The 13,163-nt window shown below is 38.1% G+C and overlaps 3 protein-coding genes across 3 annotated transcripts; 1 reads left to right on the top strand and 2 right to left on the bottom strand.

Annotated features, from left to right (window-relative positions):
- Positions 1-2,263: 2,263 nt before the first annotated feature.
- Positions 2,264-3,721, bottom strand: LOC110067276 (adenosine receptor A2a-like). Its single transcript, XM_020774589.2, has one exon. The coding sequence runs from the start codon at positions 3,532-3,534 to the stop codon at positions 2,638-2,640; it is 897 nt and encodes a 298-aa protein (XP_020630248.2). The 5' UTR covers positions 3,535-3,721; the 3' UTR covers positions 2,264-2,637.
- A 2,936-nt stretch (positions 3,722-6,657) lies between these two features.
- On the bottom strand, positions 6,658-7,596 carry LOC149115107 (uncharacterized protein KIAA1958-like). The gene is made up of 2 exons (XM_089285640.1): positions 7,501-7,596; positions 6,658-7,383 (listed from the first exon to the last, which is right to left on the bottom strand). Exons 1-2 carry the CDS (start codon positions 7,594-7,596, stop codon positions 6,658-6,660), a joined length of 822 nt encoding a protein of 273 aa, XP_089141766.1.
- A 605-nt stretch (positions 7,597-8,201) lies between these two features.
- LOC110067260 (somatostatin receptor type 5-like) lies at positions 8,202-9,815 on the top strand. Its single transcript, XM_020774571.2, has one exon. The coding sequence runs from the start codon at positions 8,576-8,578 to the stop codon at positions 9,458-9,460; it is 885 nt and encodes a 294-aa protein (XP_020630230.2). The 5' UTR covers positions 8,202-8,575; the 3' UTR covers positions 9,461-9,815.
- Positions 9,816-13,163: the final 3,348 nt, after the last annotated feature.

Raw genomic sequence — 13,163 nt, 5'->3', positions numbered from 1 at the left:
AAACGCGCGACTGTGCAAAGGCAAAGGAAGGGAAAAAATTGAAAAAAAAAAAAGCGACAAAAAAAGAAAAAAAAAGCGAAAAAGCACACACAAGCACACTAAGAGAAGGGTGCTTTTGTGTGCTTTAATAACATGAAGCTTAAGAAAACCAGTGATCTGCATACGGAAGATAGTTACATTACTTGCTCGCAAAAGTATATCGTTATTACTAGCAACAAGGATATAGTTTCACGAAATTCATCCGTTTTCATATATATTTATATATACATTTCATATAGCCGAGCTAGCAAGGCCGAGCTATTAAGCCCATGGCGTCAGAGATATTAATTTCGTTTGTTATACAATAATTGGCCCATGCTTTTAGCAGTGCATCATCGAGTTATGAAACACTTAGAAAGTTTGGAGAGCACTTTACAAGCTAGAGTGTTTCTCGGATACGCCTCGAGCAACTCATTCGCGTACTCCAAATTAACTTCTCAAGTGCATAGCAACTCGATGATCCAAGCTAAACCTTGATTCAATCGGTTAATTGAAAATTATTACGTCGGGCTGATTTTTGATTTTTGAAATTGTATTTGCAAATTCAGTGGAACTGATTGACAAAAAACTCATTGTTACAACAAATAAAGCAGTACACTTGGGGAAAATTTCATTTGCTGCCCAAAAGAGCTGTAGTGGAAGGGAGATTTTGTTTATGATCAGCTTATAAGCGATCTCTGGCATCTTGTCCATCCCCTCAATTTAATTAATGAGCTTTCCTTTGTAATGAAATCTCTGGTATTTTCGGGAATTCTGGATGAACGCCAGACCTTTTTTAAATAAACACCCCGGCATTTAATTAATTGAGATCCCCGCAGAATTATTTGAGGTTTGAAATTTATTTGAATTTGGTCTTACACAATTTAATTTCATCAAGTAGTGGCCATTAGTAGAAACATTGATTAACAAGATTGTGGCCGTATGAATTAAACAAGGGATGCTGTTGCTGACATGGTGGCTTTGCTTGGTGAAAGAGTTTGTTAAATTTCAGACTTACTGCCCGGATATATTATCTAATGCAAAGACTGGTAGCATTAGTGGTGACAGGGCAATCAAACTTTTTTCCAGTATTGTGCCCCTTGTACTCGGACCAGGTGGCACTTTGTTGAATCACTGGTGATGGCTTGTCTATGTATGTCCGAGTCGGAAGCTATAAATCGACGAACTCCAAACCTCTCTACTACTCTTTATTCTTCTAACTTTCTTAAACGTTCCTGAAGCCGATCGATTTCATGCTTACCTTCACATTCCCTTCTAACGACGTCTTCCGACATTGACACAGCAGGTGTTTGTGGAGATTCTCGTGACTCGGGAGCCATTTGTATTTCACCTCTCGCTTCGATCACTTTCGGTACATGCACGCTCATCGTACTATTTCTCTGATCTTCCTCCGATGTTTTTTCCACCAACAGGTGGGAAATGTCTATTTGCCACACAACTTTTCCAGTTTTCAGGTCCCTTTTAGGGAAAATGGCCGGGATATTGTTGGATCCGTAAAGGTGTCCACCATGAAAATGCGCGATACATACGCGATGGCTCGCATCCCACTTATAATCTTTCGTTCTTAAACTGATCACGTATATTCATTTTCGATTGATTTTATCGTCCCTTGGGAAGCTGTGGAATTTGGGAGTCTAGAGCACCCATTTTTTTTTTATGACCATAGCCCTCCACGACGCACTTAAAGGTCATTGTTTCCGTGCAAAAATTAATTCACATTTTGTAACACGACATGCGCAATGTTTACATCGGTTGGTCGATTTACCCACACTTCCGCGCGCGTCGCCATCTTTTTCCGTATGGCGGATTTCTTTCGCCGCCATCAGAATTATTATTTGTTTGCTATTGGGAAATTCATGCCATCATGGATTGACGTCCTCGCTAATCTAATTTCCAAACAGGTACAAAAACAATATTACGCCAATCATGGATTGACGTGCTCACTAATTTCCAAGCAGGTACAAAAAAACAATATTATGGGCCCATTGAACATCTGCTCACTTCATTTCCATAAAAAATCTCATTCTAATGAGGTCACGTGTAGGAATCATTATCGGAGCTCAAGGGCACATAGGTGGAGCGGCAAAGAGTTAAAACGGGTTTGAGCGGGAGTTTATGAACCTCCCACTTGCCGAAATGAAACACAGAGAAGTGAAGATCCCTTTCGTTGGCGTGGCAAAGTATTCAATCAGTAGAATTTAAAAGTTTACCAGTCGAGAGTACCTTGAAGTTTCTGAAATTACTTTTAGTTATTAAAATTGATTTTCCTCTAATATAAGCTTAAAATACTGAATCAATACACCAATTAAATACACCCACATCAGTTTTGATCGAAAGTTTCAGCTTTTCAGTCCATGTTCACAGGAAAAACTTTTACTACAATGTAGGGTGTCGAAAATTCAATAAAGACAATGCAGAGGAAATTTTACAAACGAATATCAATCTTTCTGCCAAACTTTCGTTTAAATATAGTTCATTGCAAAAAAAAAAAAAAAAAAAAATAAATAAATAAAAATAAAAAAAAAGGAAAAAAAAAAGAAGAAAAAATTGTAAAATGAACAACAAAGTTCTATGCAGAGGTTAACCAAATTTTTCAATTTATAAGTGGGTATTAAACTCTTGGGGTTCGTTTTCCACTCGAAGGGAACCAGATCTTAATTCAGATATTTCCCCGCGCTTTTTCAAGCACTTTTTGAAGGCATCTTTAAATATTTTCATCCTAAAGCTGTATACGAATGGATTCACCATAGAATTTGCCAAGTGGAGAGCACTTATAAACCACAGAAACGTCGGAGGAAAACATTGGGAGCAGAATTCTCTGATGGCGTACACTACGAAACCAGGCAGCCAAAAGATAAGCGACACAGCGACCACTATGTAAAATGTCTTTGAAAGACGCAAATTCTGGTCCCGCGTTGATCTTCTGTAGGAGACTTGTAATTCAGGTTTTGTAGCGTACAGTCGCGAACGGATCGAAAGGTAACTCGCACAGATAACAACCAAACAGAAGAAGAGTAACACAACACCAGTGGCAACGGCATAAACGGCATCTACTTTTGAGTGATATACAGTCAAAAAAGACAGTCCACCGATGCACAATCCAGTTACCCAAGCGATAACGATGCTGAAAATGTAAGCTCGAGCGCTTGTCACGCGATGACGCAATGGTCGGAACACAGCGTAAACGCGTTCCAGTGAAATAAGAGCGAGAAACATCACTGAAACACACGACCCAAAAGCTTGAAATGCCCAGGAAGCACTCAGGGATCCGTTTTCAGTTCCCGGGATTTTGTGCATGATGAGGACTGCAACTTCCCCTACTCCTACAAGGACATCGGCGACGGCCAGGTTGATTAGAAGAAGGCAAGTTCGTTTTAAGTGGAGTCTGGATTGAGTCTTGAAAACAAAAATAGTGAATACGTTGCCAATGATGATGACGGCTGCCTCGAGTGCGAAGATGACGATGAATACAATGGCGGCGGTTGCGCTTAACATGATATTGTCTTTGTTTTGGTATACTGCTGGTTTTGGTTTGATTTGAAGATCAAGAATTACTGTTCAACTTGACTCATAGATATCTGAGAGTACATATAACAATGAGCGTGACAGAGCCTTCAACGGCAGTGCGAAAAGCGAAGAATATTAATGCCAAGGAATCGCCTTCGATTTCAATTAAGACAATATTTTGTTGTGATGTTGCTCACTTACTTTCAAATGCAAATTGGTGGTTTAAATAAATGTGCATACCCAATATCTTGACGAGAAAGTAATTTTTGGTGTCACTCTGCAAAAAAATCGATAATAGGTTAACGGCCCTGCTTTCTTTGGCAATCAAATTGGAGTGCGTTGAGAAATCGGCCACTTTTCTCGTAAAGGTTGAGTTTGTTTTTTTCTTCAGCACGATAAGAAACAGAAATTGATGTTAGTTATAATATTTGTAGAGTTTCAAAACAAAAGAAAGCCAGCTGCAGAGTGTGTAAGAAGATCTCAGATGCTATAGAATTGAACACGAAAGAAGTGGTCAATTTGACTGTCCTTATTGTTTTTCCTAGCACCACACGGGAACTTAATTTTAATTACTGCATTAGGTCAATATCGATATATTGAAATTGTAACTTGGCCCCGAGGCTTTGTGGAATAAAACAACAACAACAAAAAATAATAATAATAATCATTCATCCCTCAACCTCGATACGATTTCTTTTGTTTTATTCGGCTAAGCCACGAAGGCAGTAAGAATTAGAATATATCGAAATTGACCCATGCTTGCTCATTGATGTGACAGAGCTCTGAGCATAATGAAGCGATGGAAGAATCTTTTAGAGGACATAAGAAAAAATATATATACGCCGCCTTAACCCGAAACGTTTGGAACACATCAAGATAGTATTTGCATAAATAATGAATACTATATTAATGGAGTTCATAAATTTGACTCTGCTGCCATTTTCTTCTTTCTCCTAGTCTCCTTTTTTTTCTCTCATACCTACTGACTCTTTTCTCATTCACTCTCTCGCAGGTTTGACGAATTAGTTGTCTCCATTGCGATCTGTTTTTACTTTTAATTGCAATTGGTCTAGCACTTCTCCACAGCGACACCGCGCTTTTGCAAGTGTCCTCGTATCTAAGTTTAGATCGACCAATGTGACGTGTTCCCTCAGTAAGTTCACCACAAAGTATAACACTGACGCATGGCTAAGCCATCGCAAAAGAAGGCAGAAGGAAGAAAAAAGAAGAAAAAGAGGGCATTAAATAAAGAAAAGCAGTGATTTAGCATGAAGATTACTTCATCGCAAAATCATTTGGTCATTTTTAAAAGTAATTTCATGAAATTTATTTTCACAGCAAGATTAGCCTGAAGCGCTTGTCAAGGTTCACTGGTTACACGTCAGGTACAAGTAAACATTAGACTCTTGCTTCTGAGTGGCCTGAGTTATATTAGCGTTAAATTTTACAGGGAGCGAACTAGAAAACCAACTGGCTGATTTAATTCTCCAGCTTCGGGGAGCTTAAATTTCAATATAGCCGAATCAAGATTATTTATGTGCGCTAGCTTGGAAATTAATGTCCTCATCAATAAAGTGTTCACATAGTTTATCTTGTGATAAAGTAGGCACTAAAGCTGCATTGTTTAATGCACATCTGCTCGGTTCATTTCCATAAAAAAGGTCATTCAATTTAGTTTAATTTTAGAAAACATCTCAGCGCTCATCAGGGGGAGACAGAAGAGTCTAATAACTGAGCATTGGTGAAACATTTTAATGTCCCTTAAAAAAGTCGGCTTTTTTGACTTGAGCGGGGAGGTTTGACATATTTAAAAGGCACTTACAGCCCAGAAATGGGTTGAACTTTTCACTGATAGAGAAATCTGAGAAATAACTAAATTTTGGTTCAAAGATCACAATTACTGAGTTTCCTGTTTGTGTCATAGCTATCTAAGGATAGAAGTCGAAAAAGATATCAACGCACAGCGAATACAGACAACGCGACAAGGCGCGCGAAAAGCGAAGAATATTCATGTCGAGGAAACTTTTCCATTTAAATAAGCACTATTTTGTCCTTTTAACGCTCACTTTGGTTTCATATGCAAATTAGAATGGATGTTTAAATAGACAATTTGCAAACCAAAATAATCAATCAACCTTGACGACAAAATAATCTTTGTAACCAAAACGAAATCCACACAGGAATTGGTATGTGTAATCAAATGGTTTTCTTGTAAAATTAGGAAATAATTTCACGCGCGTTTTGTCAAAATTCTGATAATTTCCCGAGCCTTTAGGCGAGGGAAATTATCAGAATTTTGTCAAAACGCAAGTGAAATTATTTCCTAATTTCACGTGAAAACTATTTGATTACCTTTTAATATCGTGGGTGACAAATTACGCTCACAACCGTAACTTTTTTACTGGTTTATTCTATCGAAAACCGAGAATATTAAGAAGAATATAGTTTTAGTTTCAAGCATACATTATTGCTAAAGTTCGTAATTTTCTGAGTTTCTTCTCAAAAAATACCTTTCGAATCCTTCGTGCTTGTTCATAATGTTTCAAAATTAAGGCAACTGTCAAATCTTTCTTAAAGATTGGCTCTAATTCGTCATGAACTTATGAATGAAATGACAACGGCGCCCGTTGAAATGAGCTGTAACTAAAGTTTTGCACGAGGCGATATAAAGTTTTGACAGTTTGTTTTTAAGTGAAATTATCACTAAAAAATTACTTTGTGGTGTAAGAAAACTTGCCTAAATGAAAGTCAAGCGAAAATGCTCAAAGTTGAAAAACCTTCAGAGCTGGTAAGGAGCATGGTTGTGGACAAATTATACATCACGGCTTGTTGTGCACGAAGCGTTAGCCTGCCCGGCATGTCCTTGGTTTATCACCACATTACAGTTGTGGAAATTGTAGACGTGGCCACTGCTCACCGCTGTAGTGGACTGGATTAGCGGCTGAAGGGGAACTCGACTGGTTGTCTGGTTAAAGTGAATTTCTTTGCCATCAATGATGTTAGACAGTTGTCACTGGTCGTCTTCGTTCCCGGAGTCGTAGGCTTCAACGCTTTGTTCTTGTCGATGGCCATTTATTGTTATTATTTCGGATTTTGGAATTCCCTTGGCCTTCAGCTTTCTGACCATCGTTTTCCTGACTGAGTGGTTGGATAATCTTTCTCAGGAAACATATCTTGTAACGGTGAGTTTTCTTTCATGCATTTCATAATTTTACTGATGGTATTTTTACCCATTCGGCTCTTCTTGTACCATACGTCGGTTGTGGTGGGGTTGTCGATGCACGCTAAGTAGAACGGACCAGATAATTTTAAATCTTCAGGCCTCTTGGACAGGTAATTCTTGAAAAGAGCCACAGGACATCGTGATTCACCAGTTGCGAACATTTTGGGTAGTACAGATCTCGGCTGAACTCGTAAACCTCTTTGCCGTGTTTTTGTCGGGCTTTCTGCGAAGGTTACCAACTCGTTGCCGTTGTCGTCTTTATTGAGCCTGAAATCCTCCGCATTCATTGTGTAATGCTCTTGGCAGCCACGCAGGCCGAAATGCTGTGAGACCAGCCACCACATTGTATTCAGGAGTGACCGTGGAGATGAATTTCCAAGCTGCCCGCTTTCCCACAAAACTTCCTCTTCCTCTCTGGTTAGGCTTCTTGACTTATTTGGTAATTTTCCTTTACCTTCATTTCTTAGCTTAAGCGCCTTTCCCTCAAGAACTTTTCGGAAATTGAAAAATTCTCTGTCCTTTATAATTGAAAAAGAACAACCTTTTTCTTTCAAATGGCGGTCAAGTGCTGCTTGTATCACTTTTAGAGACCCAGGTTCGTAATCGGTTCCGTCCTGTTTACAAACGGAGGCGTAAAACCGCTCGAGTACTTTATCCAACTACTCAGGAAGAATCATCTCCAGGTTTTTCTCAAGGCTATTTTCGTCACACCACTTCTCTAAAACCCTCACCCAGTTAATTGTGCTCTTTCGCGTATTTAAGGTCTCTGTCGCTTGTTTTAAGTCCGTAACTTCTTCAATGGTCACCGTCTTAAATCTCGACGCCATCTTGGCACTGGTCGAGATACAAGAGATGTTGTCATGGCAATTTTGTAATTTCACACGTGAAATTATGAATTAACGCTGAAATTTCGCGCCAAAATTAAAGAGTAATTTGTCACCCATGATTTTATTTGAATTATCCAGATCTCCAGCAAAGATTTCTCAATTTTGTTTGTGACAGACTTATGCAGCAGGGCGTTTTTCCTCTTCAGTTTGTTTACAAATGTTATAGTTTTATATCTGCAAAGTTCTTGTCAAACTGTAAGCGAACTGCGGATGGCGTATGGTGATCTACAATGTAAAGTGTTACAAATTTTAAGCCCAAAAAAGAGGGACATTTCATTTCGATGCAAGTTGGCCAATTAGGATTGAGTAATTTTGCCCACTGTGTTAACTTCGTAATGAAAAAAATTAAGGAAAAGCTCACCTTGGTATGTCAATGTGTCACGTGCAAAAGTTTAACAACCTTTAATGGAGATCTGGTTACCTCAACGTAATTTATTTGCCGTTAACTTGTTTCCTACAAAATAACTCTCGATCTCTTTTAGACACTCTCCGCAAAATTTAGCGAATTTAGATTTAGTTTGCCTTTGTTGACAACAGTTATTGCGAAGATATAAGAGACGCAGCTACGCATCGTTTTTATAGTACAGTGCCAACCATCACCTATTTCGTAGTCTAGATATTTTGATTTGTAAATTGATTTATTTAAACATCCATTGTGATTTACATTGCAAATTAAAGTGGAGGTCAACAGAACAAAATATTCTCAGCTAAAATGGAAAACGTTTCTTTGACATCAATATCCTTCGCTTTTGTGCACTTGCATTGAAGGTCCTCGCGGTTATTCCTGGTGTATTTGCTCTCCGTCGACATCTTTTGGACTTTTATAGCCTCATATATCTGTGACACAAGCAGGACAGTAATTGTGATCGCTAAAGTCAAAAGACGAAAGCAGTTATTCCGACACAAGGGTGTTTAAATCATGTTATATGCAGTCGCCATTGCATTCATCGTCATCTTCGCACTCGAGGCAGCCGTTGTCATTATTGGGAACGTCTTCACCATTTTTGTTTTCAAGACTCAATCTGGACTCCATCTGAAACGAACTTGCCTTCTTCTGATCAACCTGGCCGTCGCTGATCTACTGGTAGGCGTAGGAGAAGTTGTAGTCCTAGTGATTCACAGAATTCCGAAAACTGATATCAGATCTTTGACTGTTTGGTGGTCCGTTCAAGCCTTTGGTTTTTATGTGTCGGTGATGTTTCTCGCTATTTTATCGCTGGAACGCGTTTACGCCGTGTTCTGGCCACTGCGTCATCGGTTAACAAGCGCTCGCGCTTACATTTTCAGCATCGTTATCGTCTGGGTAATTGGGTTATGCATCACAGGACTGTCTTTATTAACAGTATATCACGCAGATGTGGATACCGTTTATGCCGTGGCTACTGCTGATTTCCTCCTTTTTATTTCACTCGTCATTATCTGCTTAAGTTACTTATCTATTCGTTCGCGACTGTACGCTACAAAACCTGACTTACAGGATGGTCAAAGAAGATCAACGCGAGACCAGCATATACGACTTTCAAAGACATTTTACATAGTAGTCGCTGTGTCGCTTATCTTTTGGTTGCCTAGTTTCGTGGTGTACACCATCAACGCATTTTGTTGGCAGTGTTTTCCTCCGACGTTGCTGTGGTTTGGTCAAGTTCTACAATTAGCAAATTCGATGGTGAATCCATTCGTGTATAGCTTTAGGATGAAAATATTTAAAGATTCCTTGAAAAAGTGCTTGAAAAAGCGCGTTGATTTAAAGCGCGTTACCCTTCGAGTGCAAAACGCACCCCAAGAATTTACCACGCACTTATAAACTGAAAAACTTGCTAAACGTCTGTAAAGAACTTTATTGTACACTTTATCTTTTTTGCCAGTGATATTTGTTTGTACAATTTGCTGTCCGTTGTCTTTATTGAATTCTCGTGATTCAAACATTGACTGAATTAAAAGCTTCTACTCTGAACATGAATGAAAAGCTAAAACGTTTAGTTATGTGCTGCTTTAGGTTAAGCCACTTTAGAAAAAAATCAGTTATTAAAGAAATAAAGGTTAGTTCAGAAACTTCTAACAAATCGTAAATCTTTAAATTCTGCTAATTGCAACCATTACAATGGGATATGTTACTCCTTGACCATCTACCTTACCAAAAATTACCAGAAAAATTATAATGGGAGTGATCTTAAGAAAAAAATCTCTTTCTTGAGACCGCGTAACATAAAACCAATAAAACCTTCATGGCTTCAAAACAAAACTTCAAGACGCATTTTGGTATTATTTGAAGCAATGCCATCAAAATAGTGTTCATTTGTAGTTTTCTTCATTATTATGATACAAAAAGTAGAAATTGAAATGTTTTTGCGATTTCCTCAAGACTGATCAACCATACAATTATATTTTGTTCTTGTATGTTCTACTTGCCACACAACACAGTTTTAGGCATTGGTAATTTTGTAGGACCATTAATTGTTTTCCCAAAGTAGTTGCTCCAATAAATAGGAGAGGTCTTGGCTCATTATTTTGTAACATAAGTAAAACTTCTCCCAAGCAAGCTTCACTAAAGTGAGTAGGAAACATATGGACACGTAACTGCAAGTAACTCCTAATTCATCACTACCGAAATTATTTACCTTATTCGCTGTCTGTCGATATTAGATATTGAAACACTGTGCTCACAACTATTATCTCCTTGAGAGGTCATGGGTTCGGCTTCCGTTTGTAGCTGGGAAACGTTTGTTTCCCGAGTTATTCGACTTGCATTCAGGCTGTGGAGTGCACATGTAAATCTTTTCGCCAATACCAACATTTATAATTATTTCCCATAGCTTTAATTATTTCTTGTTTAGGTAAAAATGCAACATGCTTAAACGAAGTTGTCTTTTCTGCAATTGAAGCGGTAATACTGCAAGCCCAAATGAAGCTTCAAACCAATTCAATCAAAACGTTTATTTCCGTGTCAAGGCGTTGTAAATCAATATTCACACTGGTCAATACGCCGAATGAATCAGAGGGAAAGTATACAGTGACGTAGTCGAACTGAACATCTCCAATGTTCACGAAAGCTCTTGGATCACTACTGTTTCTTTTTCGTAGTAAGAAATTTCACATGTCGCTAAACCTACTAATACTACCACCGGGCATAAATCCAAACATTCGGGTCCGAATTTGCCCAAATATGAATCGGCGCTCGCCGCGTACAGCGAAATTTTCCGAGATATTAACATCTCTTGAGTCGAAATAGACCTGGAATATTATATCGGTCTGTTTTTGTTTTCCGAATTAGTTTGGAATATTCTATCATGGTCCATTTTTGGAAATTTACCATTAACTTTTATCGCGAGAGTGTTACTGTAAAAACACAAAATATAAATCATATGCATCTAGAAAGATGGCTAATAGGTCATCTACTTCTCGTTAAATTTTAATTGTCTTCAGGAGTAAATACAGGTGGCTTTTGGCAAATAAATGGCGGTAATTTAAACGCTAATATCGTAAAAATGACGGAAACGCAAATATATTACAGTAGTTTTGCGAGGAAAATTTCGTGGGCGAATAAAAGTCAGCACACAATATATTACATCAAGCTATCTTTTATCAAGATTTACCCACGTAGTTAGTTATGGGAAAAATACAACAACAGGTGTGCATATTACTATGAGGAATCTGAGAATTTAACCTATCTTTTCTGGTTCTGCAGCAAAATAGAATTTTCCTGGAAACACCTTATTGCTTTTTTGAAGCATCGTATTTTTCATCCGTTGAGGACACTCTTAACCAATAAATCTTAAATTGTCGCCTTGGACGTGAAGCCAGATACTTAAAAAAACCCAAAACTACAGTTAGCTTTATTCTGTTACTTGTGAGATCCTTAATCTGGCTTTGAAGAAGCAAAGAAAATATTCCATCTATTGAAAATTTTAAGAGCCAGTGCCCATAACTATGGACCAAACAACGGCACAAGTCGAAAAATCGATTTTGCTCACTTTTTGCCCATAGATTGGCCGTAGCTAGTAAACAAACGGACCATTGTTAGTTTCTGCTAATGCAGCTTTTTTGGGGAGAAATTTGCGAAAAACGATTTTGCCCCGATTGAGCTCAAAATCTACTTCCTGTTATGCTAAATTTTCTGAAAATTTGATTGCTTTGCGCGTCGCACAGCAGCTACTTAAGAGTCTTTCAATGGTCTTTACATTCAGCTCAGGTCTTCATGGTATGACTGAGCGAAAAATAAAATAAATCGAGGTTTCTTTTGAGCCCGAAACGAGATCGAACAGAAACGCAAAATATTACGATGTGTTGCAAACGAATTATAGCACTAAAAAATCGCCATATTTTTCTATGGGCTATAACTTTAAATGCCATAAAAACACTTTCTACGGGTTAACTGTACACCCACCTGTTTGAAAATCAAAAAATATCTCTGGGCAAATGGTTTTAAGTCGCCCGCCTTGGCCTGTGCTTCTCATAGATTTTTCCCTGAACCGCCGTGAGAATGTAAACAATTGCGTGACGCGGGCGGTCACCGTGAATACATTATTCGTTTCCAACAAACCGCAGATGGCTATCTTAGAACATTTGGGTGAAAAAAGAAAAACATAATGGACCACTTTTAACTTTAATATTTTGAAAGTCATCGCTTTGGAAATTTCGTTAATTAAAAACGTCAATTAAAAGTAATTTACTTGGAGTTCGGGTGTTACTGCTATGTCGTTTTAAGCTGTCGTTCTTTCTTTGATCATTTTAATTACAAGAGCGAGTTCTAGAAAGAAAATCGTTCTAAGTTCATTTGTTAAGCGTAATGACAAGTTGATATTGTTGGTTTGTATTGTAGCCTTACGTGATCTGAAGGAACGCTACAGTGATTAAATTTGTATTTGTTGATTGATTTCGACGGATCGATTTTCGGTTAAACCTTTTTATTTGTACCAACACATTTAGTGCCTTTTCTCCTTCTAAAAAGTTGGAAAAAGTAAAGTAAACAAATCCTAAAAGTTTAAATTATAAATAAGAGGCATCGACATTGCGAGTGTCTCGGTAAGCTGTTAATTTGAACAATTACTGTGCTGGACGGATTGCTTTCCAGGTTACGCACGTATTATACATATAGTTCATTGTGCGCGAATGTTTCTGTTTCAAACAACTGAAATGCTCAATGCTTTTTTTTTCTTTTTTTCCTCAGTCTTAAAACTTAAGGTTAGAGTTAAGCTAAACCCTAAACTGTTTTGGCGGCCAACCTATTTTTGGCTAATTGCTTAATCAAATTATATATATATATTTCATTGAAATTCGCTCTTCCGTGATCGACTTCCGCGAACAAAACAAGATGGCTGTTCGCTGTTCATTTAAGACTACAATCCTGGTCAAAAGTGTTGGAACAGTTACGGCAGATGACTTCACAGGCAGCCTCTCTTAAGACCAAAACCGCGCAAGCCCGCCTACCCCCCTCCCCCTGTCAATGTTGATAAAAATCTTGAAGAAAAAAAATCCTTGACAATAGCTTCAGAATAGCCACGTTTGAA

This window comes from Orbicella faveolata, unplaced genomic scaffold, assembly GCF_042242905.1.
Source record: "Orbicella faveolata isolate gen_17 unplaced genomic scaffold, um_ofav_v1 contig_13, whole genome shotgun sequence".
NCBI lineage: Eukaryota > Metazoa > Cnidaria > Anthozoa > Scleractinia > Merulinidae > Orbicella > Orbicella faveolata.
Note: the sequence above shows the minus strand (reverse complement) of the source record. Positions and strands in the feature narration are given on the sequence as shown.